The sequence below is a fragment of the Apis laboriosa genome, unplaced genomic scaffold (genome assembly GCF_014066325.1).
Source record: "Apis laboriosa isolate Shangri-la unplaced genomic scaffold, ASM1406632v1 scaffold21_cov150, whole genome shotgun sequence".
Taxonomy (NCBI): domain Eukaryota; kingdom Metazoa; phylum Arthropoda; class Insecta; order Hymenoptera; family Apidae; genus Apis; species Apis laboriosa.
Window position 1 is genome coordinate 1,001,730 of NW_025222365.1, and position 21,785 is coordinate 1,023,514.

At 43.8% G+C, this 21,785-nt stretch overlaps 1 protein-coding gene across 4 annotated transcripts in view; it reads left to right on the forward strand.

Moving 5' to 3' along the window:
* Positions 1–21,785, forward strand: part of LOC122713032 (dopamine receptor 2) — a 56,862-nt gene continuing 35,077 nt past the window's right edge. For 3 of the 4 annotated variants that reach the window (XR_006346444.1, XM_043933158.1, XM_043933159.1), the window contains exons 1-2: positions 1–257; positions 19,200–20,712. Coding sequence is in view for 2 of the 4 variants with exons in the window: in XM_043933158.1 (XP_043789093.1) it covers positions 19,511–20,712 (1,202 nt within the window). In the remaining 2 variants the exon portion in view is untranslated. The remainder of the gene's footprint in view (positions 258–19,199; positions 20,713–21,785) is intronic. The other variant, XR_006346445.1, reaches the window with a different exon arrangement.

Here is a 21,785-nt window from a genome sequence, read left to right on the forward strand (position 1 = left end):
TCCATTCGCTTGGGGGAGGGGGATGACTGCAGTGTTAGCGTTTTCTCTCTGTGCAAAGTAAACAGTGTAAATTGAACGTATCCAGAGAGCTATACATATATATATATATGTATGGTCGATTAGCCATTGACCGAATTATTTTCGGCCAAGAATTGTGAGTCGTCCTTAATTGGACCCTGCGGAACGATAAATTCGAGCGGCAGAAGAAAACGGAAGAGAGGAGCGAAGAGGCTGGACGCGTTACGGTGACGTCAAAGGTAAAAGAATGTTTCGTATCATCACCTTCGCTCTCCTTCTTTCACCTTCGTTTTCCGATACTTGGCCACCGATACTTTTTTTTTTTTTTTTTTTTTTTTTTTTTATTCCCGTCACGTTCTCGTCGCGCCACCCTCCCGGATCGTTCCCGTCGCGTGATCATCGTCGATTAAAGAGGATTCACGTGGAATCGTGAAACGAAGGGAGGCTTTGAACCATGCCGTTAACCCTTCGGGCGCGACAATTCTTTCTTCTTCTTCTTCTTTCGTTTTCCCCCTTCTCGTTCCCCTTTGAACGAAAACAGTACGAGTCTACTCTCGCCGATAAATCAAATCCACGATAAATCTTCTAACCAACTACAAAACTCTCTACCGTGAATCGCATTCTATAATTTATTACGATTTCCTTCTCGAATTTCACTTTGACACGATATATACGTATATATATACATATATATCGCGTTTGTATCTCGATATCTTGAAAATCTCTCGTTGACGATAATCACGTAGAATTCGTAGAATTTCTATTAGATTCTTTTTTTTTTAAATGTACTTGTAACTATTCCGTGAAAAATAATAACGTTGTAATATATTCTTGCTCGAATATATCTTATACGCGATATATCCATCGCGATAAGGCTTGGGTCTGCAACCGTGCAAGAACCATTTTAGAGATCACTGAAGTCTTGATTAACAAACCAAGATTACGTGGATATATCCATTGGATCCTGGTACTTGCTTTTCCAACCAATTTGTTCGATTGTAAACGGGGACGAGTTTTTTCTTCTTTTTTTCTTTCGCACAATTCTGCGAAGGACGACAGCTTTTCCTCGAAAATTCGAGGGAGGAGAAGGGAGGAGAGGTCCTGCGGAGAGAAAGGGAGAAGCGGTCTGTCTTTTACGCTTCATTCACCGATGAGCGTTCTCAAGGGTGGCGCTCCAGATTTTTCGCCGTGATAGCATTGATAACGAAGCGATCGAGAAAGCGTTTTCGTGGTTCCATTAAAGCGGATCGGTCTAATATCCTGGGAGTAGTAGGCAATCGGGTTAAGGATTACCTTCAGCGCATCAACTCTTTCGCCAAGGACGATTAACCAATTATTTTTTCCTCCCGGATCGACTGTCGATCTTCCAGATTTTTAATCTTTCTTGTCTTCCTTTAATAACAGCGATAGCCTCCATCCATTTCGAATTAATGGTTTTTCAAATAATCATTCGTCCTCGTTATTTAGAATAGATAATTTTTCTAAAAAAAATTTTTTATTCTATTCCATGGGGGGGGGAAATCTATCGTAAAAATTATCGTTTTTATCGAGATTAATTCCTCCGAGAGAAACCCGAAATTTACAACATCTCGATAAAACACGCGTTGTTCCTGGCAGACATAGGATCGACAAGGGAGAATAGAAATTCGAACAGCAGATTTACGCGATTCGCCAATTTTTTTAATAATCCGAATTGACAGCTTTCGACAATTTTTTCCAGTATCCACGAAATCGTCTTATCCTCCACCTAGCAACGTAAATTTTTCAGATCCTTGAAAAATTCGTACTCCAACTACTTTTAGAAACGCGATACTTCAAACTCTCGAGTTCTCTTTCTCTCCATATACTTTCTATACATAAACCGAACGAACAATTTGCACTTGTAACGATCTCTATAAAATTCCTATGATTTAAAAACACAAGAAACACGAAGAAATATTCGCGAGAAGAAATCGTAGAAATTGCCAAGGATGGCGCGTTTTAACTAAAGAAGAAGAAGAAGAAGAAGAAGAAAAAGAAAAGAAGACAATTCAGTCATGAATCTCATCGCGAGACAACCAGATCGCAACGACGGTTTCAATTAACTGCGCGTAATTGGGGATAATTGCCGATAACAAACTGCTGCGTAACCAGCGTTCTTGGATTACTCGTCAGCACCACACCGATACTTCGTCCCACGCTTCCTCCACGCTGCCGAGAAATCCGCTGCGATGAAACACGATCATGAAGGAGGACGGATCTCTTCGAGTCCAAAAATGATAATTCATCCCGCGTCCTGGATTAAAGTGGAGGAAGGGGGAGAGGGATCATCCCGCGTAATAATAATTTCGACTCCGCGCCACTTCACCTGCAATTAACGAAATCGCAAGATTCGGGAATGTCGTCTAAAACGGACGAAACGGAAGAAACTTTTACATTCCGAACGGATGATTTATCTTCTTAATCTCCGCGTTTAATGTTGGCCAGGATTCCAGGAGGGGTGGTTTGTTCCTTGGCTGCATTACCATAAGACAGAGCGGCGGGACAATTCGTGCGTGTAACGTGAGAACGGCTCGATGGAAACGGGAAGAGAGAGAGAGAGAGAGAGAGAGAGAGAGAGAGAGAGAGAGAGAGAGAGAGAGAATTTTTAAATTAACTTTCGCCGCTATAAATCTGGAAACGGTAAACTTGAGGACGAGTGAGATAAATCACTCGGTTTTTCGCTTTTTTTTTTTTTTTTTTATCCGAATATTTTCCACAACAACGCACGCATCCGCTGCTTAAATTTCTATCTAATTTCGCAATTTCACGGATCGAGGTAATTTTTCTCGAATATTCGTCCCCGCGTTAAAGATCGTAAGGATTTTTCAGCATAGTTCCGATATAGCGAATGGCGCGTCCGACCATAGACGATCCGATTTCCCTTAAGCGATCGTAGCCGCTCTTCCGTGAACGAATGGTATCTGGAATAAAAAAAAAGGCTCATGTAAAGAGGGTACGTAAAAAGATGTACAAATTTTCAACGTTTGTTCCCGTTTCACGTACGGTTTCGTGGAATCGAGTACTCGAGAGGAGAGGGCAAAATGAAATTCGGGTTCCGCTGACTTCGAGACTTCCTCCAATAATCGTACGCGGAATAAATGGCTTTTTAATCAGATCGCAGAAACGTGTTCAAATTTGCGAACGATCCTCAACTTGATGAAACTTGAAATTCGTATCTCCATCGACGCAAAAGGAACTTGAAACGGCCAGCATTGTGTATATGTGTGTGTGTGTGTGTACGTGTTTCTCTCTCTCTCTCTCTCTCTCTCTCTCTCGTCGTTCATTTCCCGTCGAAGAAAAATGAGAGAATATAAGAGAAATCGTCGATAAAACGCACACGTGGTAAACAGAGAAATATTTATGTTCGAGAATTCTGTTCCGAATCGATTCTGGAGATTCCTTTTATCGGGAATCGTATTTCATTAGTCCAGTATCCTATGTTTTTACCCCCATTTTTTTTTTTTTTCTTTCAAACTGTCGGAGCACAATCTACGAACGAAAATAAGAAAAAAAATATTTTGTAAAAGTTTGTTAAAAGTCGAACATAGCAACGAAATCTTATCTCGAAACAACTTTTTCTTCTTCTAAGGATCTTCTTCCAAGAATGAAATCTCCATCATCTTCTCACAATCTCAATCGTCTTCGAAAGAGAGAAATAAGAAGCTCTCAATTTTTACGATACATGCAAATAAATTATACGATACGATCTTTTTTTTCACTTTGGCAAGAAACAGAAATATTAAGTCTAAATTGAAAACGGAAGCGGAAACCGGACAAGCGGCGGAGAGAAAAAGCGACTGGACGACGGCTGGCCATTGACACTGGATGACTTCCGGTTTGCATCAAGCAAAATGCCAATCACGCCGGCAATCTTTCAATTGGCACCAGCCTGGCAATCGAGCACGGTGAATCCCTCCCTCGTCGTACGCATCGAGTCCCCTTAACAGCCCAGTTAATCGCCCATTCTTCACCAGCTGTTACACGATAACACGGATTCGCAGTTTCGCAATCTCCTTGTATCTGCCAACTCGCCATACTTGCCATAATTCCAAATTTCATCCCTTCTCGTTTCGATCGAGTTTACATATCGAGTTACCGTCGTATTTTCATCAGAGGGATATTTCAATCAGGAGGAATCGAGAGGGAAAATTTTTCGAGAGAAATGTCGCGCGATATTAATTAACCAGCTCGCAGTCCGCAGACATCACGATTTTAGCTCGTTTAAAACGTTTACGACGAGTAGTTTCGAGAGGAAAAAGGGTTCGGTGTACTTGTCGGAGGGAGCTTTTAGTTGGAAACCAGGCTCATCCAAATCTCTCTCTCTTTCTGTCTCTGAAATATTATGCACGCCCGAATCCGGGTCGGTAATGGTTTTATAAGTCCACTGTTTTATAAGTTTCTCTCCGGATAAATTAATCTCTGGATTTACCTTTCGACGTATCGTTGGGCGAAACTCGGGTTTGGGGATTTATTTTCGGCTTACCTTCGTGCCCCTCTTCCCGAGAATTGAATATAGCGTGTCGACTTTTACGGTTTCCCTCCTGGCAGCCCTTCCCTCGCCACCGAGATCGATCCCACCAAATCTCTCAAATGATTCGTGCGATATAAGCGATAACTTATTCCGTTCCTTGTTCGGATCTCGGAACAAGGAAATGAAATTCGGGACGATATCGATGAATTTTCCACACGTTTATACGATTCGTTGGGAAACGTTGAGAAACTCGTGAGGTAAGCAACTAAGAAGGGAGCGAGAAAGAAAATTATCCTTTTTTAAATTAAAATCGTTGTCGAAGGCTGCTCCATTCTCGATTAACTATCGCCGCGCCAAAACGCCTTAAACTAATCGAGCGAGAGAGAGAGAGAGAGAGAGAGAGAGAGAAAGAATCGTTTAAGAAAGTATTAAAGAAAGAAGGGATGGAACGAAGGGACGAGAAGGGGGTTACCACTTTCACTCGTATAAACAATGGGAGGGAAGGAACAACGTCTAGATAAGCTGACAAACAAACGGGCCAGACGGAAAACCCTTCAGGCTTGTAAGAAAACGTAGTTAAAATCTGATGTACGAGGGGGAGACGTAAATGTCGTGATAAATTCCCGGGCTATACCGCCGTTACGGGTTAAGGGTAAACAGGCGACACTGACCTCTCCTCTCTCTCTCTCTTTCATCATTTTATCCGCATCGATCTATTTTTTCCATATACATTTCCAATATATTTCCAAACTCGCGTTCCAAATATCTCAGTAGACGTTCATTTTTCCCACTCTCTTGTTCTTTATATCCATATATAATCCGAACCGTGTTGCGTATCGTCGCATTATTACGTTGATAACAACGAGCGACGACGTGTATATAATTTATCCGTATTTTTTTTTTTCTTTTTTCATTTATCCAGGGAGGAAACTATTTTACGAAACGACAGCGTGATGACAGCTCATCGAGCGACTTTTGCGAATACGCAATATGGACTCGGTTATATATACGTATATATATATACGTATAGATAGTCGGCCTATCTCGCTTTCATCCACCTTTTATCCTTTTATACGCGCCCTACGAACGAGTTCCGATAGGAATCTCTGTTTGGCCGCGACGCGGTCGGAATGGGAATTAGGCTGTTACACGAATCCGCCACGCTTTCCTTTCCTCCCCTCGAAACAGCGGCGATATCGCGCGCGATATCGTTCCTTCCGACCGATACGAATCGCTACGTTCAACATCCCCTTTCGAATGTCCGAAATACGTGACACACCTTATCTCATTTCGAAACACGTCCTTCTTTTTAATCCATTTTGAGTGCGTTTCGTTCTGCGCTGGGTTGAAACTGGCTCAAACGGGGGGAATAATTGGCGAAACTTTCGGTATTTAATCTTGAACGCGATTCGAAAATATATATTTAATTTTGATGAAGAGATTTTCGAGAAGATTCGAGAAGGAAAATTCGTCGATGAAAATTCGTAAATGATTGGTTAATTTTTTTTGTTCGATTATTTTAATCGTGTGTCTCGAAAGAAATCGGGATATGGGAGGAGTGGTACATTTATTAAAAATCTGATTCGATTGTTTTTAATCCCCTGATGAGATAATTTACTCACTTGGTATATAACGACGCGTTAATACGTTGAATTACGGAGAAAAGTCATACGTTTTTCATCAAGTAGGGAGGCAAATCTTCTTATAAAACCGATACAGTTTTTCCGAGCGTTAAAGGCGTGACTTGCGTGACGAGCAATAGACCTACTTCATTACCCGGGCGAATATTTTTTCCAACCGCTTGTTCACGACCTCCGTGCGCCGAGCGAGGGGAAGAAAGGTCGTTTATAAAAAGCGCGGCTTCTAACGTGTGTAAGTAATTACGTACACGTTTCATGGTTAACGGCAACGATTCGTGCGCGTACGATCTTACGTCTCTAACTGGACCCTGTTTACCCCGGTCATCGAGATCTTGGCCTAGCTGCCTCCAGCTACGTACGTGGTCGTAAGCCTTTTTCTCCCATATTTCTCCCCAACCTAAAATAAAAAAATCCATCGAACGAATGACGAGTACAAGCTCGATGAAAATTCGAATTATATAAATATTCCTTGGTTGAACGATTTTCTGAGTCTAAAAAATCTTGAAAAGAAAAAGAAAGATTAAAAAGAATTAATTCCAAATATCAGGTATCGTAGAAAAGTTATATTCTAATTTGAAGGAAAAAGGGAGGGGGTATTTTCAATACTTAAGATGGAATCAGGGCCAAATCGATAAACGCGATATCACGTTTGGCAATACATTGTGTAATTAATTAAATTTAACCGCATTGCGACACGCGCAAGCACAAAATTCCTCCATACATACAGATATGGAAAAGAAATTTTTTAATATATATATATATATATACGATTCTTTCTTCTCCCAAAAACCGCTAACGATTTCCACGAGCCATTTAACCGAGCCGCGGCGCAAGCCGCAGTGGTGATAGACCGCACGAGTCCGGACGTGGCGTTTCGGTTTACCCAGCGCCACGGTTCGACTACTACTTTCACCGCCAATCGTTCCGCCAACAATCCATCGTTATCAATTTGCCAATCCGAATTATGTTTCCGTTAGTGGAAATTAGGAATTAGATAATCTCTGGCCTCTGATATATTTTTATTCCCGTGTTCCCCCTCGAGACGAGGCGCCATTTTCGTTGTCGTTCAACGGAATCGGCAACGGTGGAAAAAAAAAAAAAAAAAAAAAAGAAAAAACGTCGACCCGTCACCGAATTCAATAAGCGGATTATCAATCTCTCGAAAGTGTCCTCCCCGCGATTACAGTTTTTGCCTATACAACTTTCCCACCGGATAATGCCCCAAAGGGCATTTGCATCGATTTTCCAAGGATCGATAAAATCGTCCCTTTCCCTCCTTCGAGAGCGCCGCTTTATCGCCAGAAGAATTTCCAAGTTTCCAAACCCCCGTTCGCGATAAAATTCCGTTCGAAATTCCGTTCCTCGCCTCGTTTCGAAAAAGGTTTCGCTATCGCGAAATAAACGCGAGTCCAAGGATATGCAAGTGGATAATCCGTCCTTGATTCTTAGAAAATTGTGCAACCAAAATTGTTATTTCGCGGGAAAGATTAAAACTGAGCGACTCGAAAGGAGAGTTGAAGCGATCACCAGTGCGACGTGAGGGATATGATTCGGGTAAAAGGAACAAAGGATATTCAAAAGTATTCCGATTAAACGGAAGGTTGAAAGAGGAGAAGGTTAAAATTTGGCGGATCAAAGTTGGATTGAAGGAGAAAAAAAAAGAAAAGAAAAGAGAAGGTCATGATTTATGGGATCAGATGGCGTCGATGAAAGTGATAGGGAAGGAATCCCGGATGGAACGGATTTCTTCCACGCGGCGATAATAGATCGAGACGAAACGATTTATCGGGGGCCTCGTATTTCGTTTCTCGCACGCGCGAGAAAATCGAGCCGAGCTTCTCGAGTTTTACTCCCGGCTCGATTTATGGGGGCGAGCTCGACGAAGGAAGAAACGCACAGGGGGATACAGGGGGATAGATACTCGTGGTCGGGGACACTGGAAAACGGGTAATTCTGGAGAGATCGTTAATGGAATCGAATAATTTTTCTGGATATGGTTATCGCCATATGGTTGGGAAAATAATAAATTTTTTTTCGATGTAAAAATATGCGATGGAAATGGTGGTTGAAGAAAGAAAGGGGTGAGATCCCTCGTGCGAAAGTAAGCGAATTGAAAAATGTTGAACGGAAATTTTCAATACGAATCTTCTTGACGATCCCCGAAAATAACGTGACAAAAATTGCGACGACTCTCGATAAAAACGATTATTTTTCTAAATATAAAATTTCAATTTCTCTCTATCGAAAATTATCATCCTACATTTTTACTCGACTTTTTCATCTTTATTACAATATATTCCCGAAAAATCAAATAACTTTTCAATATTACGAGACGGTATATAAAAATTCCTCGAAATAAAAATGTCCAAAAATTATATGCGTATATATAATTTGGCCACCAAGATGCCAAATTATAGTGGAGAAGAGGAAAAGAACGCGAGAATGATCGCGATACCGGACGTGGTTACAAGACTCTAACGACTCTTATCCGGAAGATTATCCGGTCTGAGAGGAAATCGTATTTGTTAAGAAACATCGTTGGACGCGTTGTGTGGACGGAGGAGGGGAGGGAGGATCTTTCGGAAAAATGGCAAGATGGAGGGAGGGTATCGAGTTTTCTGGCCATTTGCCGGCGTATCGACCATCGCTGGACTCTCCTCCGTTCATCCGTGAGGATCAAGTTCAACGATGGCCTTCTTCGTCTACTTGCGGCAAAACTGTATCGAGCGTCCGACGCCGGATGTTGAAGGGGGAGGGTGGGAGTGCGGACAGGGTGGACAGATGCCAACGATAATAACTGCTAAACGATGAACGCCCGTAAATAGCCGACACGGTAAAGCGCGGTAAAGAACGGGACATAAATAAAACGTTGCGCGCACACACCGGCGGGAGAAAAAGCAATTTCGACGTTGTGCGCGTCTGGTTGTTAACCCGATTCCTTTCGAATCCCTCCACCGAGAGATTTCGTTCGCCAGTGGCGGGGGACGAAACAGATGCGACCATCGATTCGGGTCGTCCCTCCATCTTTTCTCTCTCTCCCTTTTATCTCAGTTCCCAGTGAAATATTACGTGCAAGGGATAAAAACCGAAAAAGAAGTCTCGGTGTTAATTCGATGGGATCGTGGAAGCATTGTTGGGATAAGCATCGTTTAAAAATCGATGGTTAAATTTCATCAAGACGGTACGACGCCAAACCCTTCGAATGGATATTTGATATTTGCTCGGATTACTGGTTCTTACGAGAGTAGCGTAGATAGTAGCAAGATTGGAACGGAATAATATACATTTAAGAGTAACGATCATAACCGCCGTTGTAACCCAAGTGGCGCCGACATTCCAGACGAATATTCGTTATCTCCCTTAAAAGGGATCGCTTTTCGAAAATGCGCGAGTCGTGAAATTTTTAAGTTTCGTCGACCCTTTGACTTTATTTTAATGTCACGAAGCGGCGATCCGCGTGGCGCCTTTTCCAGACGTGTATTTTCCGTAGACGTCTGTAAAGGATAACGATACATCCATCCATCGTATAAATTCAGACGATTTTCCCACTCTTTCCCGAGAAAACTCTTCGAATTTTACTCGAATCTCCGTTCTACTCTTCGATCTTTTCGGGCGATTTTCCAACATAGCGACAACGTTATCTTTATCACGCTTTATCCAATTCCATATACAACATCGAGGCTTCGTTGTTCCCTTTCCTTCTCTCCCCAAATTTTCCCTCGCCCGAGTGGAATGTTCCTCGAATACACGGTGCTGTCAGCTAGTTACCGCCAATGAATATGGATCATCCACTAGGATCCAACAACGGAGGAGGCAAGAAACGCGAAGATTCGATTCTTTTCACCGAGCGAGTTGCATCGTAGATTTGCATCGGTCTGCACGTCACGTGTTCGATATTCCGTGGAAATTTTTATATATTTGTGGATGTGCGGTTTCGTAAATGGAAATAATTGCAGTGATCGTTGATCACGACAATCGATTCAGATCACAGCGTAACAATCACGTTTTAATTAAAATTATCCCGAGATCTAGACTAGGCGCGAAAGTTCCCAACAACTAACTCTAACTTTTCACCTTTAGGTTAAAAGGGAGGGAAATTTTTCACACATTTGCTTTCTTATATTTATCGCAAATATTTATCGTAAAAAAGAGAAACCTTCCCCTCCAATTTTCAATGACCACCACGCCTCTCCTTCCCTTTTCTGGGGGCGGAAAATTCACATTTTCCAATCTTGGAAACCATCAGATCCGTTGCAAGAGGTCTCGAGATACCGATCGATGGTGGTGATGGTGGTGGCGGTGATAGAAAGACGTTAACTTTCGAGAGTTGACGGAGGAGGAGGAGGAGGTCGATCCAGATTTTCGTGGAAACGTTGGTACGAGGTCGTAAGAAACGAAATACGAAGTTGGATGCACGGGGGAGGGGGAGCGGCGAAGCAATTCGATTAAAAGGCCGACGGAAATAAAAATAGACGACACGGATTCTTCTCTTCCCCTCCCTGCGCATCTATGGCGGCGCTATCGATTATCGGCCAATTCGTACGCCGGCTTCCGCTCGAGAGCTCGATCTAATCCCTCGCGAACCATCGCGCTCCTATCGATCGTGGCTCCACCATTTTTCTCCTCCCTCCCCCTTCCTTTCAGATCCATCCATCTTTCTCAACATTCCGCGAAACGCAACAGGTGATATTTTCGAGAAACTCGTTAAAATGATCGTTCGCTCAGAATCCGGCAAATAGATCGATATCGACCCCTCTTTGTCTCGCGCGAACAAACCGCGTCCCCCTCCAACGATCTTCTTCCTTCCAACAAAGAGGAAAATTCTACGGGCTTCTCCCGTCGATCCTATTTTCTTTCATCCCATCATCAGATTTTTATCAGAGTGGCTGCACTCGCCACGTTACAATGCTATTGTTAAAAGTTTCTTCTTCCGATTCTCTTTTTTTCCAGGGGATCGACAACGGGTTTTTTAAAGGAAAAAACCCCTTTTCAAAGGAATATGATATCGCGGGGCAGGGTATAAAATTTCAGCTTGCCTAAAATTCCTTCCTGCGTTATCCTTTTTTTATTTCGAACGAGAATCTCGAACGAAAAATCATTCTTCTCTCATCTCGATTTTCGAAAAATTAATAACCGCTCATAACCAGCGTCGTTCCGTGTTGCATTTTCACGATTCTCGGCGGGGAGGATTAAAGCGAAGGAAGACACTCGAGAAAGAGAGAGATAACAAGTTTCAATTTTGCTCGGCTCCAATGGAAGAGGGTCGATTGGCTCGATTCCAAAATCAGCAAAATCGGGGTAGAAGGATGAGTCGGAATTACGCGTTAATTCGTAGCGTAATTAAAGTTAGAAATTATTCCGCGAGAATGGCGAAAAGTGGCCACGTCCAAAGTGGGAACGACGCGCGCCTTTCGCCATTTATTCGATCCACGCCTCGATCAACGCTTTCCCCTTTCGTTCGTTCGTTTCGAGCTTCTTCGACTCTTGCCTTCGATCGATTAAACGTCGAGGAACCCGCGTTCCAATCCCATTCCTCCTCTCCACGATTCCTCTCGCTTCCAACGATTTCGTTTCCCTCCAACGTTTCTCCAGACGTTCGTATTCCAATGCTTCGTTCCTATATCGTTGAGTGTGTGTGGAGTGTATACGGAGCTCGCTGTTTCCGCGATTTCGTTAGGCATCGTGGATGCAACCCCATTTTGGGGGAGAGTGGAAGACAAATATAGACCGGGACGGTTGATATTTCTGCTCTCGAATTCCGCTCCGCGTGTATTTTCCTTTTTTAAAATTAAGAAAAAAGATCGAGATCAATTTTGAATCACTTTGGCATTTTTTCCCAGGGGATCAGGGGAGATTTGCCGAGTTGAAGTTTTTAAATAAATAATAAATAATAGACAGAGAAGACGAAGAAAGAAATTTATTTCGAGATTCGTTTGATCTTGAATTTCTTTCGAGGAAACAATGCAGGGCGAGCAAATTGGTCGGCGATCTCGTTCCGGCCTCCAATTTATCTCTGGACGAAGAGAAGAAATATCTGGTCCTTTTGATCGCGCCACCATCTTTCATCTATCGACGCGGCGGATACCTTGCTCGCAAGGAATTTCGTTCAATTACGAAATGTCGACGGCCAAGACTTGAGCATAAGTTTTAATCAACTTCGACCCCCGTAAACACGTCCGTGATCGAGTTTCGCCTCGAGATTTTCTTTGCGACGAATCACAAATTCTGGAGGATATAATTTCGATTTCGAACGTGGAGAAACATATAATTCCCTCGGAAAACAATTTCAGTTCGCAAATTCAAATCTTCTTCCTCGATGTGTAAATTTCGTGCAAGGCTTCGCGAAGCTTTCTCCCTTCGGGAGGGAAAGGGTTTCGTTCGGTTTTATCGATTCGAGAGATCAAGCCGCCACTTTTAATCAAATTACAGATTTTTATCTCGCGTTATCCGATCTTGTCTGCTAGCCGACCCTAACTTCCATTAGGGGGAAAGGCTAATCCGCGCGGATAGACGACTCAGCCGGCGTCGGATAACTCATATCCTATCGACGAATGCATCGCGCCAACGTGAATTCTGAAGCCGAGGTCGAGAGATTGGTGCGGCCGCCAACCGTGTCTTCGTGTTTCGATTTTCACCATTTTTCGAATGGAAAATAAGGGAATAAACCGAGACTTTTCTCGATTTCTCTCTCTTTTTTTTTTGTTCCTTCTATTGTTATTCCATGCCCACGTCGATAGAGAAAAATGATTTGACTTATGGCAAAGAGGATTTATTCGAAATCCTCGGTCCATCGATTTGAAACGGAACGGAAACGACTGTCGAAGGGATGCAACTTAAGTCGAGTCGAATTTTCTATTCGACGAGCGCAAGTTCAACTTTTTCGTCCTCGTTATTCGCGCACGATTCGAAGCTATATCCGATCTTGTCCAGACCGTGGAAATCAGTGACGCGAGAAGCTGGAACGTGGCAGGTAAAAAGGTTTGACTCTGGACAGGCTCGGTGTACTCGGTTCATGCGTGTAACGCGATTAAATAATGATCATCGGGCAACCGTTCACGGACTCACGTGCATAAATACGCGCAATTTAACGCAAGAGTGACGAAAAATGACGTAGAATCGTTCGAAGGACGAGCGTGGGCACGTGTAGATCACCTACCCTCTCTCTCTTTCACTCTTTTTTCTTTCGCTTTTCTTTCTTTTTTTACCCTCTTTCACGATCGGTAAAAGACCTCTTCTTCTTCTTCTTCTTCTTCTTCTTCTTCTTCTTGCCAATTTCTTCGCTGACAATTATTTCTTTTTCACTTGGAGAATTTGAGAATCGTTGTTGTTGGACCAACACCCGAACGAAAGATACGAGATGGGAAAAAATGAGGAGAGGGAACACGCGACGGCGGGAAATCGGCCCCACTGTCGAAGCTTATTAGACCATGACGCCAATCACTTCCCCGTCCTCGATAAATTCGTTTCGTTCCGACTCGTAATTGCATTTGTTTTGCAACAACGACGTTGTTTTCCCTCCATGCTCTCTTTTTTTTTTTTTTTCAACCGGATGCAAACAATGAAATTATCCTTCGTTCGGAGAAGAATCACCCTACTGCTACCCTACTACCCTCTGGTAAAAAATCGAATCGAAACCACTTTGCTCCCGAGGGATCGAACGTCATCCAAAGGGAGGGGAAAGAGAGAGACAGAAAAATTGTAACAGCGATAGCTTCGATCGATAGATCGAAAATTTTAAATGTTTGGAAAAAGGAGGCGCAACCTTTTTGAAATTGAATTTGCGCGACAAATTTTCTCCGATAAAACACGATAAAATAAAATTTCGCGTATGCGCGAGCCGCGTGTTTCCTCCGTAAACAGAATCGGTAAACGATGAAAAATATCGCCTCGAAATTTCACGTTCATCCTCGAATTCCTCCACGAATTTTCACTTTCCTTTTCGCGTTCCTTCGAGACGAAAGAAAATATTCGGAATTTTTTCAAAAATGGATGGAATACGTGGAATTCGTGGAAATTTCACGAATCGAAAATCGACGGGAGAAATGGACGGATCGATTTATTCCTCGAGTGAGATCGGCTACAATCTAACGAGATCCCGAATGGAGAGAAGTCGAGATACGAGATCGAGAACGCGTGCGCGTTTTAATTGAATTTCCAACGTTGGCTCGAATTTCAAACCTTTATTTCGCTCGATCCCGGATTGCGACAGACGTACGCAAAAGATGGAGGAATCAGAGTGTCGCTGATTTCCACCCGATTTCACGCTTGCCGAACAGCAGTCGATCTCGTATCCAGGAGATCGAGATCGGATCTCACCTTCGATCTCTGGGATAATCGAGAAAAGGAGGGATCCCTGCTGCCACTCCCCCGTTCCAAAATCAAATTCCCCCGTTCCCGACGTTTTATCTCCCCAAGCTTGTCGCCAACTTCAACTTCCAAACTTCATTTTCCACGTGTTTGGCCATGGAGAATCGTGAAATCGACTCGTTAAACTCGATCGACGAACGGAATTCGATCGCGTTTTAACCTCGTTGATCCGCTTGCCTTCTTCCTCGAGAGAATATCTTCCTATATCGCATATTGAAAGATAAAAATCAACGAATTGGTCCGGATAGTTCGACGCGAGCAAGCTCCAGTTGCCGAATTTCTCGCGAAACACGAGTGCTCTATTTGCGCTCGAGAAAATGTTTACATTCGTCACTGGACGAAAAGAAAAAAAAGAAGGAGAAGTCATTAGCGTTTCCCGAAAAACATCCGGTCAAGGAAATAAACGAGTGACGATGCATCATCCTTGTCACTCGTGTTCTATCGTGATTTATCGGTGGAAAGATTCAACCCTTTGCGCTCGAGAGGCGACTCTCGGTCGCCGCGACGTTTCGACTCTTTGTTCACGCTAGATTTCCTTATCTCCGATTAATAAGACCGCGAATATTGACTCGATTCCCTCTTTATCTCTTTATTGGGGAATAATAGGAAACTTTAAAATGGAGATAAGATATTTGATGTTAAATTTCTCTCGGCAATGTTAATTTCGAAAATCGTGGCAAAAGTTTAGAAGCCCTAGAAAAAAAAATTCGATTCGAAAATAAAATTAGCTCGAGCGAGGATGAGATCGAATTGAGAAACAAGTCGATTAACAAGTTAATTGAGAAAAGTTGAGAAACGAGATTGATTATTGTCTCCATTAAGGAATCAGTGAGACGTAGCATTAAGTATCGAAGAAATCGAAGAACGACAGACAAAAATGAATCCAAAAGAGAATAGCGATATTCTAGATTGATTCAGAATTGACTCGTGAAGAAATTTAACGATTTTACGTAAGACGCTCGTCGCATAATCTCATCTCGAGTCGTTACTTCGCCCGAGCGAAGGAACTCGTGGAGCGTAAAGGGTTGAAAAAGGGGTATACCTGTCGTAAATGGAACTGCGAAATCGAGCAACGAGATCTCGATTAACGAGCGCTAATGCAACCAGAATGGAAAGTTACCGGCCTGGCTGTTTGCCCTTGCGCCAACCCCGTTCGTTACTTTCTTTTCTCGCGATTGTTCGTTTCGCTCTGGGAAAGCGAGGGAATTGGAACGGATCTGGAAGAAAGAAAGAAAAAAATAAATAAATAAAATAAAATTCTTTCCAAGTTTGCCACGATCAGCTTTTATTATATTTAACGGAGAGGAGGCGACGAAAATTTATCTTTTACCTTCCAGAATGCAAGAATGATCGATCGTTTAAATCTATAAAGGCGGTAAAAGCTCGTGTCTATAAATATATATATATATATATATATTTATTTCGTTATACTATTTATTCGCTCGAGCTCGAGCTCGAACTCGTCTCGTCTCGCGGGATCCCCGCGAGGATTCACGATGTCACGTCGAAACACGGGAATTTCCTCAAATTCCCCGATTCTCGATCCCTCTCCGCCTTTAAAGATTCATACGGTAAGCGCATGTATTATACATTATCGATCCTGTATGATCTCAAAATACTAGAAAGTAGAAAAAGGTTAACCGTTCGAGAACGAGTTGCATTTGCCAAGAATCGAATCGAAGATCCAGAGGGGTAAGAAATATAAATATATTTCTTGAATTGTTTATTTAATTGTGGCCAAAGCTCGGACAGAGTCTCTATATTTTTATAAGAGAATATAAATTTTCGTCGCCTCCTCCCCGTTAAATATAATAAAAGCTGATCTAGTGGCAAACTATTTTATTTATTTTTTTCTTTCTTGCAGATCCAATTCCCTTCCAAAGCGCTTCGTTGCGCTTGCGGAAAATTTCTTTTTGGAGCTACGATCCTACAATACGAATAAATATCGTAACTTCATCCGTGAAACTTCTCCTTGACAAATTGCCATTGTTCCACGTGAAAAGTTTTCTCCATCTCGAATCGAAAGAAAATGAAACGTTCCGAGAAGATAACGCCCTCTAATTTGTCCCAGTCAAAACACCTATCTATCCAGATCCTCTTATCTCCTCCCCCTCCCTCCCTTTCTTTTCCTCACGTCGATTCGATCTCGTTCGTCGAACGTTAGAATTCCAAAACTGATTATCGCCACTTTCATTTCGTAATTCACCAAATTATTAATAATTCATAGCTTTCGAGATGATTGCCAAAAATCATCGATATCTCAATGGATGTGCAAAAGAACGAAAAATATTCACTCAAATATATATATATATATTTATTCTATTTTCCTCGTCCTCTACGAATGATGTAATAATATTCAAGAAAAAAAAAATATCAGCAAAAGATTCGTGGAGATCGACTCGACAACGACGAATCGAAATCGGTTCAACAGCTAACGCGCATTCCCACGTTCGACGGGGAGACAAGCGCGGTTGCCACGATCTTATCGTCTTGGCCCATGCACCTTACGCTCTACGCGTGTCCCGCCTAATGGAACATCTCTGGCGCTCGAGCAAGCCTGCACTGTCGTATCCTCGAAATATTCCATCTCGACACCCTCGATCGGTGCTCTCAGAGTGTAGAATCGCGACGAGACACTACACTAGGATTCCTAGTATACCGTTTCGTCTCAACTTACGAAGAGAAACCTGTCTATCAGACAACGCTACGAGGAAAGTTGAACTATTTGAAAGGCGATGGTGGTGGGTGAAGGGTATGCGCGTTTTCGCGAGAGATGTTTCGCGATCGTTGCATCGTGGAAAGATTACTTCACGGAACGGCGAGCAAAATTTCTCTCGGCATTCTGATCCGGTTATTTAATTAGTCGGCTACGATCGGAATTTCGCGACGCGACGCGTACTTACTCGTCGGATTTAAATTCTTCCCGGGTTTGCTTGGAATGGCGAGGGGGAGGGTCGAGTCGTCCTCCTTTCTACTTTTTTCTGAATTCGCTCGAAAAATCCAAATTTTTTTCGCGTGTTTTTCGATCCAAATTGAATCAGAGAAACATCGATTCGGTTTCGAGTTTTGAGCGGACGATTGTTCGAAATTGTGTTGGATGTCCTTCTCGAAAAAATTCGGAACGAGAGATATAAAGAGAGAGAAAGAGAAGAAAGGAACACACGGTACTTTTATATCAGGTACAGTTGCGCAGCGCGCTGATTATCGAGAACGGCTGACGAGGAGTTAAATGGGAACAGAAGTGGAAACAGACAGGAATGGTAATCCTGGTCTGCAGATCTGATCGATTCGTGCAACGCAGCGTGCCGGTAGGCATCTATTCAAGCACGCATTCGGTCGATTTAATACCGTAATTTCGTAGAGCACCAATGGTGGGCAAACTTTCGGTAAGTGCCCTCCAAGTAGACCTACTCTCGGTGCATACACACGTCAGAAATGATCGTAAGCTTGCGTGTACCAATCCCGAGTCCAAATTGGATCCAACAAATCTTCGTGTTCGAAATTAGCCACGTCTATAACGTCTATGGCCGAATTGCCACGAATTTACCCTTAAACGAAATATCGAGTGGATCGTGAGAAAGCAGAGAGAGAGAGAGAGAGAGATCGGATTAAAAATACATCCCTTAACGCATTCGACGCGGATCACGCGCTCGCGTGGAGGATAAATTATATATCCTTCTCTTTTCTTTTCGCGTGTACGTTCCAATCAATGTTGCGCGCTTAATTTATCTTTGATTAAAGCCGAAATAATCCTCTACACTCTTCGAATCTACCCAATTCTTTCCCATCCGAATTATTTTAGAATTATCCAACTGTGTTCCCAAGTTTACTTATATTCCCTTTAATTTTGTATTATATATATATGTGTGTGTAAATATATTTCTGAATTTCCACAAATTATTTTCTACGACCGAAAATCAATATTCGCCAATATTGGAGAGAGAGAGAGAGAGAGAGGGAGGTCCGTTTTCGGTTAAATTCGCGAGCTCCCAAACTTCCTCCGCACTTCTTGTTCTCGGATATACGGTGGAAATGGAAGGGTGCGAAAGATTGGAGGCGGCCAATTCGACGGAGCGTCACTCTGGCCGGGCCAACGTTGAAAGTCAAGAATAAAGGAGGGCGGTTTGTTTTCAACGTAAACGAGCGGGTTTGGGCCGGTTCGGTTCGATACGCGGCGGCAGGTTGCAAGGTTTATCGGCCCTGACACGTGTTACGACAACGGATTTGGCGGTTACGATGACGTGGAAGGGGTGTGAACGAGACAAAATCCAAGGCTGGCCGGGGGCGGGAAGGGAAGGGGCACGCCACCATCCCAGGGTCGATCGTGGAACCGATCGAAACCCCTTTGATCAAGTACCGGTAAACATTCTCCCAGGTCACGGATGAAAGCTCGCCTCTCCGCTGTTTTCAGCCTCCGGTCTGGCCACCAAATCACACGCCTCTCCCTTTATCGCACGCTTTCCCCCCCAGCTTAATATAGACGTGCACGCCGGCGAAAAAATTGCTAAATCGTTTACACATCGACGAAACTTTCGGTGACGAAATCCACGATTATCGACACGGAGATGTATAATTTTCTCGTTACGAAATGCAAAATCGTAGAAATATATATATATATAGAGAGAGAGAGAGCGGGAAAATATCTTACCAAATATATCTTTCTCCCTCTTTCTCTGTTTCAGATTTCCCTGGAAAATCGTGCGAAACGGCTCTAGCCTAGTCGATACTCTCGAGCGAAAATTTCGAGAAAATTTCGACGAGCAAGGAGCGACAACTCGATCGAACTTGAAAACAGATATACATATATATATATATATACGCGCGAGTGAAAGAGGAGAGTTGTGGATCGGTTCGAAGAAATGAGAGGGCAAAGGATGAGGAGGAAGAAAGGCGGCGTCGACGAGGGATCGTCGACGACCTGATGCGGCATCTCTGATCCGAAAGAGCGCGGCGAGATCTCGGCTGCGCTCGTGGCGATCGTGGGACGAAGAAAATGAACGAAAGCGCGGTCTACCTGCTCGGCTCGGAGGAAGAGGGAAACGTGGGTGGGAACCAGCTGAACCGAAGCTTCTACAGCGCGAGCTACCCGCCCCAGAACCGCAGCAACGAGGATCTGTGGAACTTGGCCACGGATCGGGCCGGCCTGGCCGTACTCCTGTTCCTGTTCTCGGTGGCGACCGTGTTCGGCAACACGTTGGTGATCCTCGCCGTGGTCAGGGAGAGGTATCTCCACACGGCGACCAATTACTTCGTCACCTCGTTGGCGTTCGCCGATTGCCTGGTCGGGTTGGTCGTGATGCCGTTCAGCGCCATTTACGAGGTGTTGGAGAACCGATGGCTGTTCACCACCGACTGGTGCGACGTGTGGCGCTCGTTGGACGTCCTATTCTCCACAGCGTCGATCCTCAATCTGTGCGTCATCAGCCTGGATCGTTACTGGGCTATCACCGACCCGTTCACCTATCCGAGCAAGATGAGCAGGAAACGGGCCGCCATACTCATCGCGATCGTGTGGATCTGCTCGAGCGCCATCTCGTTCCCGGCGATCGCCTGGTGGAGGGCCGTGCGAACGGAGGAGGTGCCCGAGGACAAGTGCCCGTTCACCGAGCACCTCGGATATCTCATCTTCTCGTCGACCATCAGCTTCTACTTACCCCTGTTCGTAATGGTGTTCACTTACTACAAGATATACAGGGCGGCCGTGATCCAGACCAAGAGCCTGAAACTGGGCACCAAGCAAGTTTTGATGGCCTCCGGTGAATTGGAGCTCACTCTGAGGATACATCGGGGCGGTGGAACCAACACCGACGCGAGACACCTGTTCCGCACCGCCTCGAGCACGCCCGAGGACCTCCAGGATCTCGAGGAGCCGCTCACTACCGTCCAGCACAACAACTGTTTAACCAGGATCCCGTCCACGAGGATCAATAAACAGCACAGGGGCAACAATTTCTCCCTGTCGCGAAAACTGGCCAAGTTCGCCAAGGAGAAGAAGGCGGCCAAGACGTTGGGGATCGTGATGGGCGTCTTCATCATCTGTTGGCTCCCTTTCTTCGTCGTCAACCTCTGGTCGGGTTTTTGCTCCCAGTGCATATGGCAGGAGAAGATCGTGTTCGCCGCTGTTACGTGGCTGGGTTGGATAAACAGCGGAATGAATCCGGTCATATACGCCTGCTGGAGCAGAGATTTTCGTAGGTAAGCTCTTTCTCTTTCTCTCTCTCTCTCTCTCTCTCTCTCTCTCTCTCTCTTCATCTTGTCTTCTTTTTCTTATCCGAGCAATCTGTGGCGAGGATCGTGTTCGTCAGATGTATCGGAGTTGACTGCAACTTGATAAGACATTGGCTAAATCTATTTAGACGCGATCGATGGCGTTAATGGGTTAATCGCGCAGGAGAGTTAAAGGCATGCGTACATCTTCCGAGTGATTACGCGAAATTTGGGATTATCGAATCCAAGAGTAATGTCTGAACGTATCTCTATCCGAGCAATTAGTGGACGACGATGGGAGGAAGAAAAATATGGGAAAACGTTTCGACGAGGACGAGGAGGAGGCCTCGAGGGTCCTATTAAACCGGAAAATCTGGGATGAAACGGGATAAATCTTAGGGCGACATGAGTGGTCTGCATCGATAATCAATTTCGATAAAACGACTACAAGGGGAGAAATTCTCGGACCGAAGGATAGAAATCGTTTGGAAAATTATTCCGTTTCATCAATCATAGTGTTTTTTCTGACGCCACGATTAATTAGTAAAATCCGAGTGAAATGGAGAATCCGATCAAAGAATTCTCGGAACAACGATGGAGAATCGTTTGGAAAATTATTTCACCAATTCAATCGCATAGTGTTCTCTCCGACGCTAATTAACTAGTAAAAGTTAAAAAGTCCCTAGGATTCTCGAAATTCGATTAAAAAATTATTCCACTTCACCGATCATTTTTTTTTTCCTCTGACGCTACGATACGAAAAACTAGTAAAATCAGAGTAAAATAGCCTAGGATCGGAGAATTCTCGAAATTCGATTAAAAAATTTTCGCACGAACGATGGAAAATTTGGAATATTGTACGGTTTTCTATAATAGAATCAGAAATCGAATCTATCAATGACAACAAACAAACGAAATGATAAAAACTTCCGTTTCGACCTATTTTTTTCTAAACGGACCCATTTAATGGAAAGCGGGGAATCGGCAAAGGCCGCGGCGTTTCATTCGTACGCTTTTAAAGCCACGATGACAAATCACCGGCGTAACTTCCGGCGTGCCGT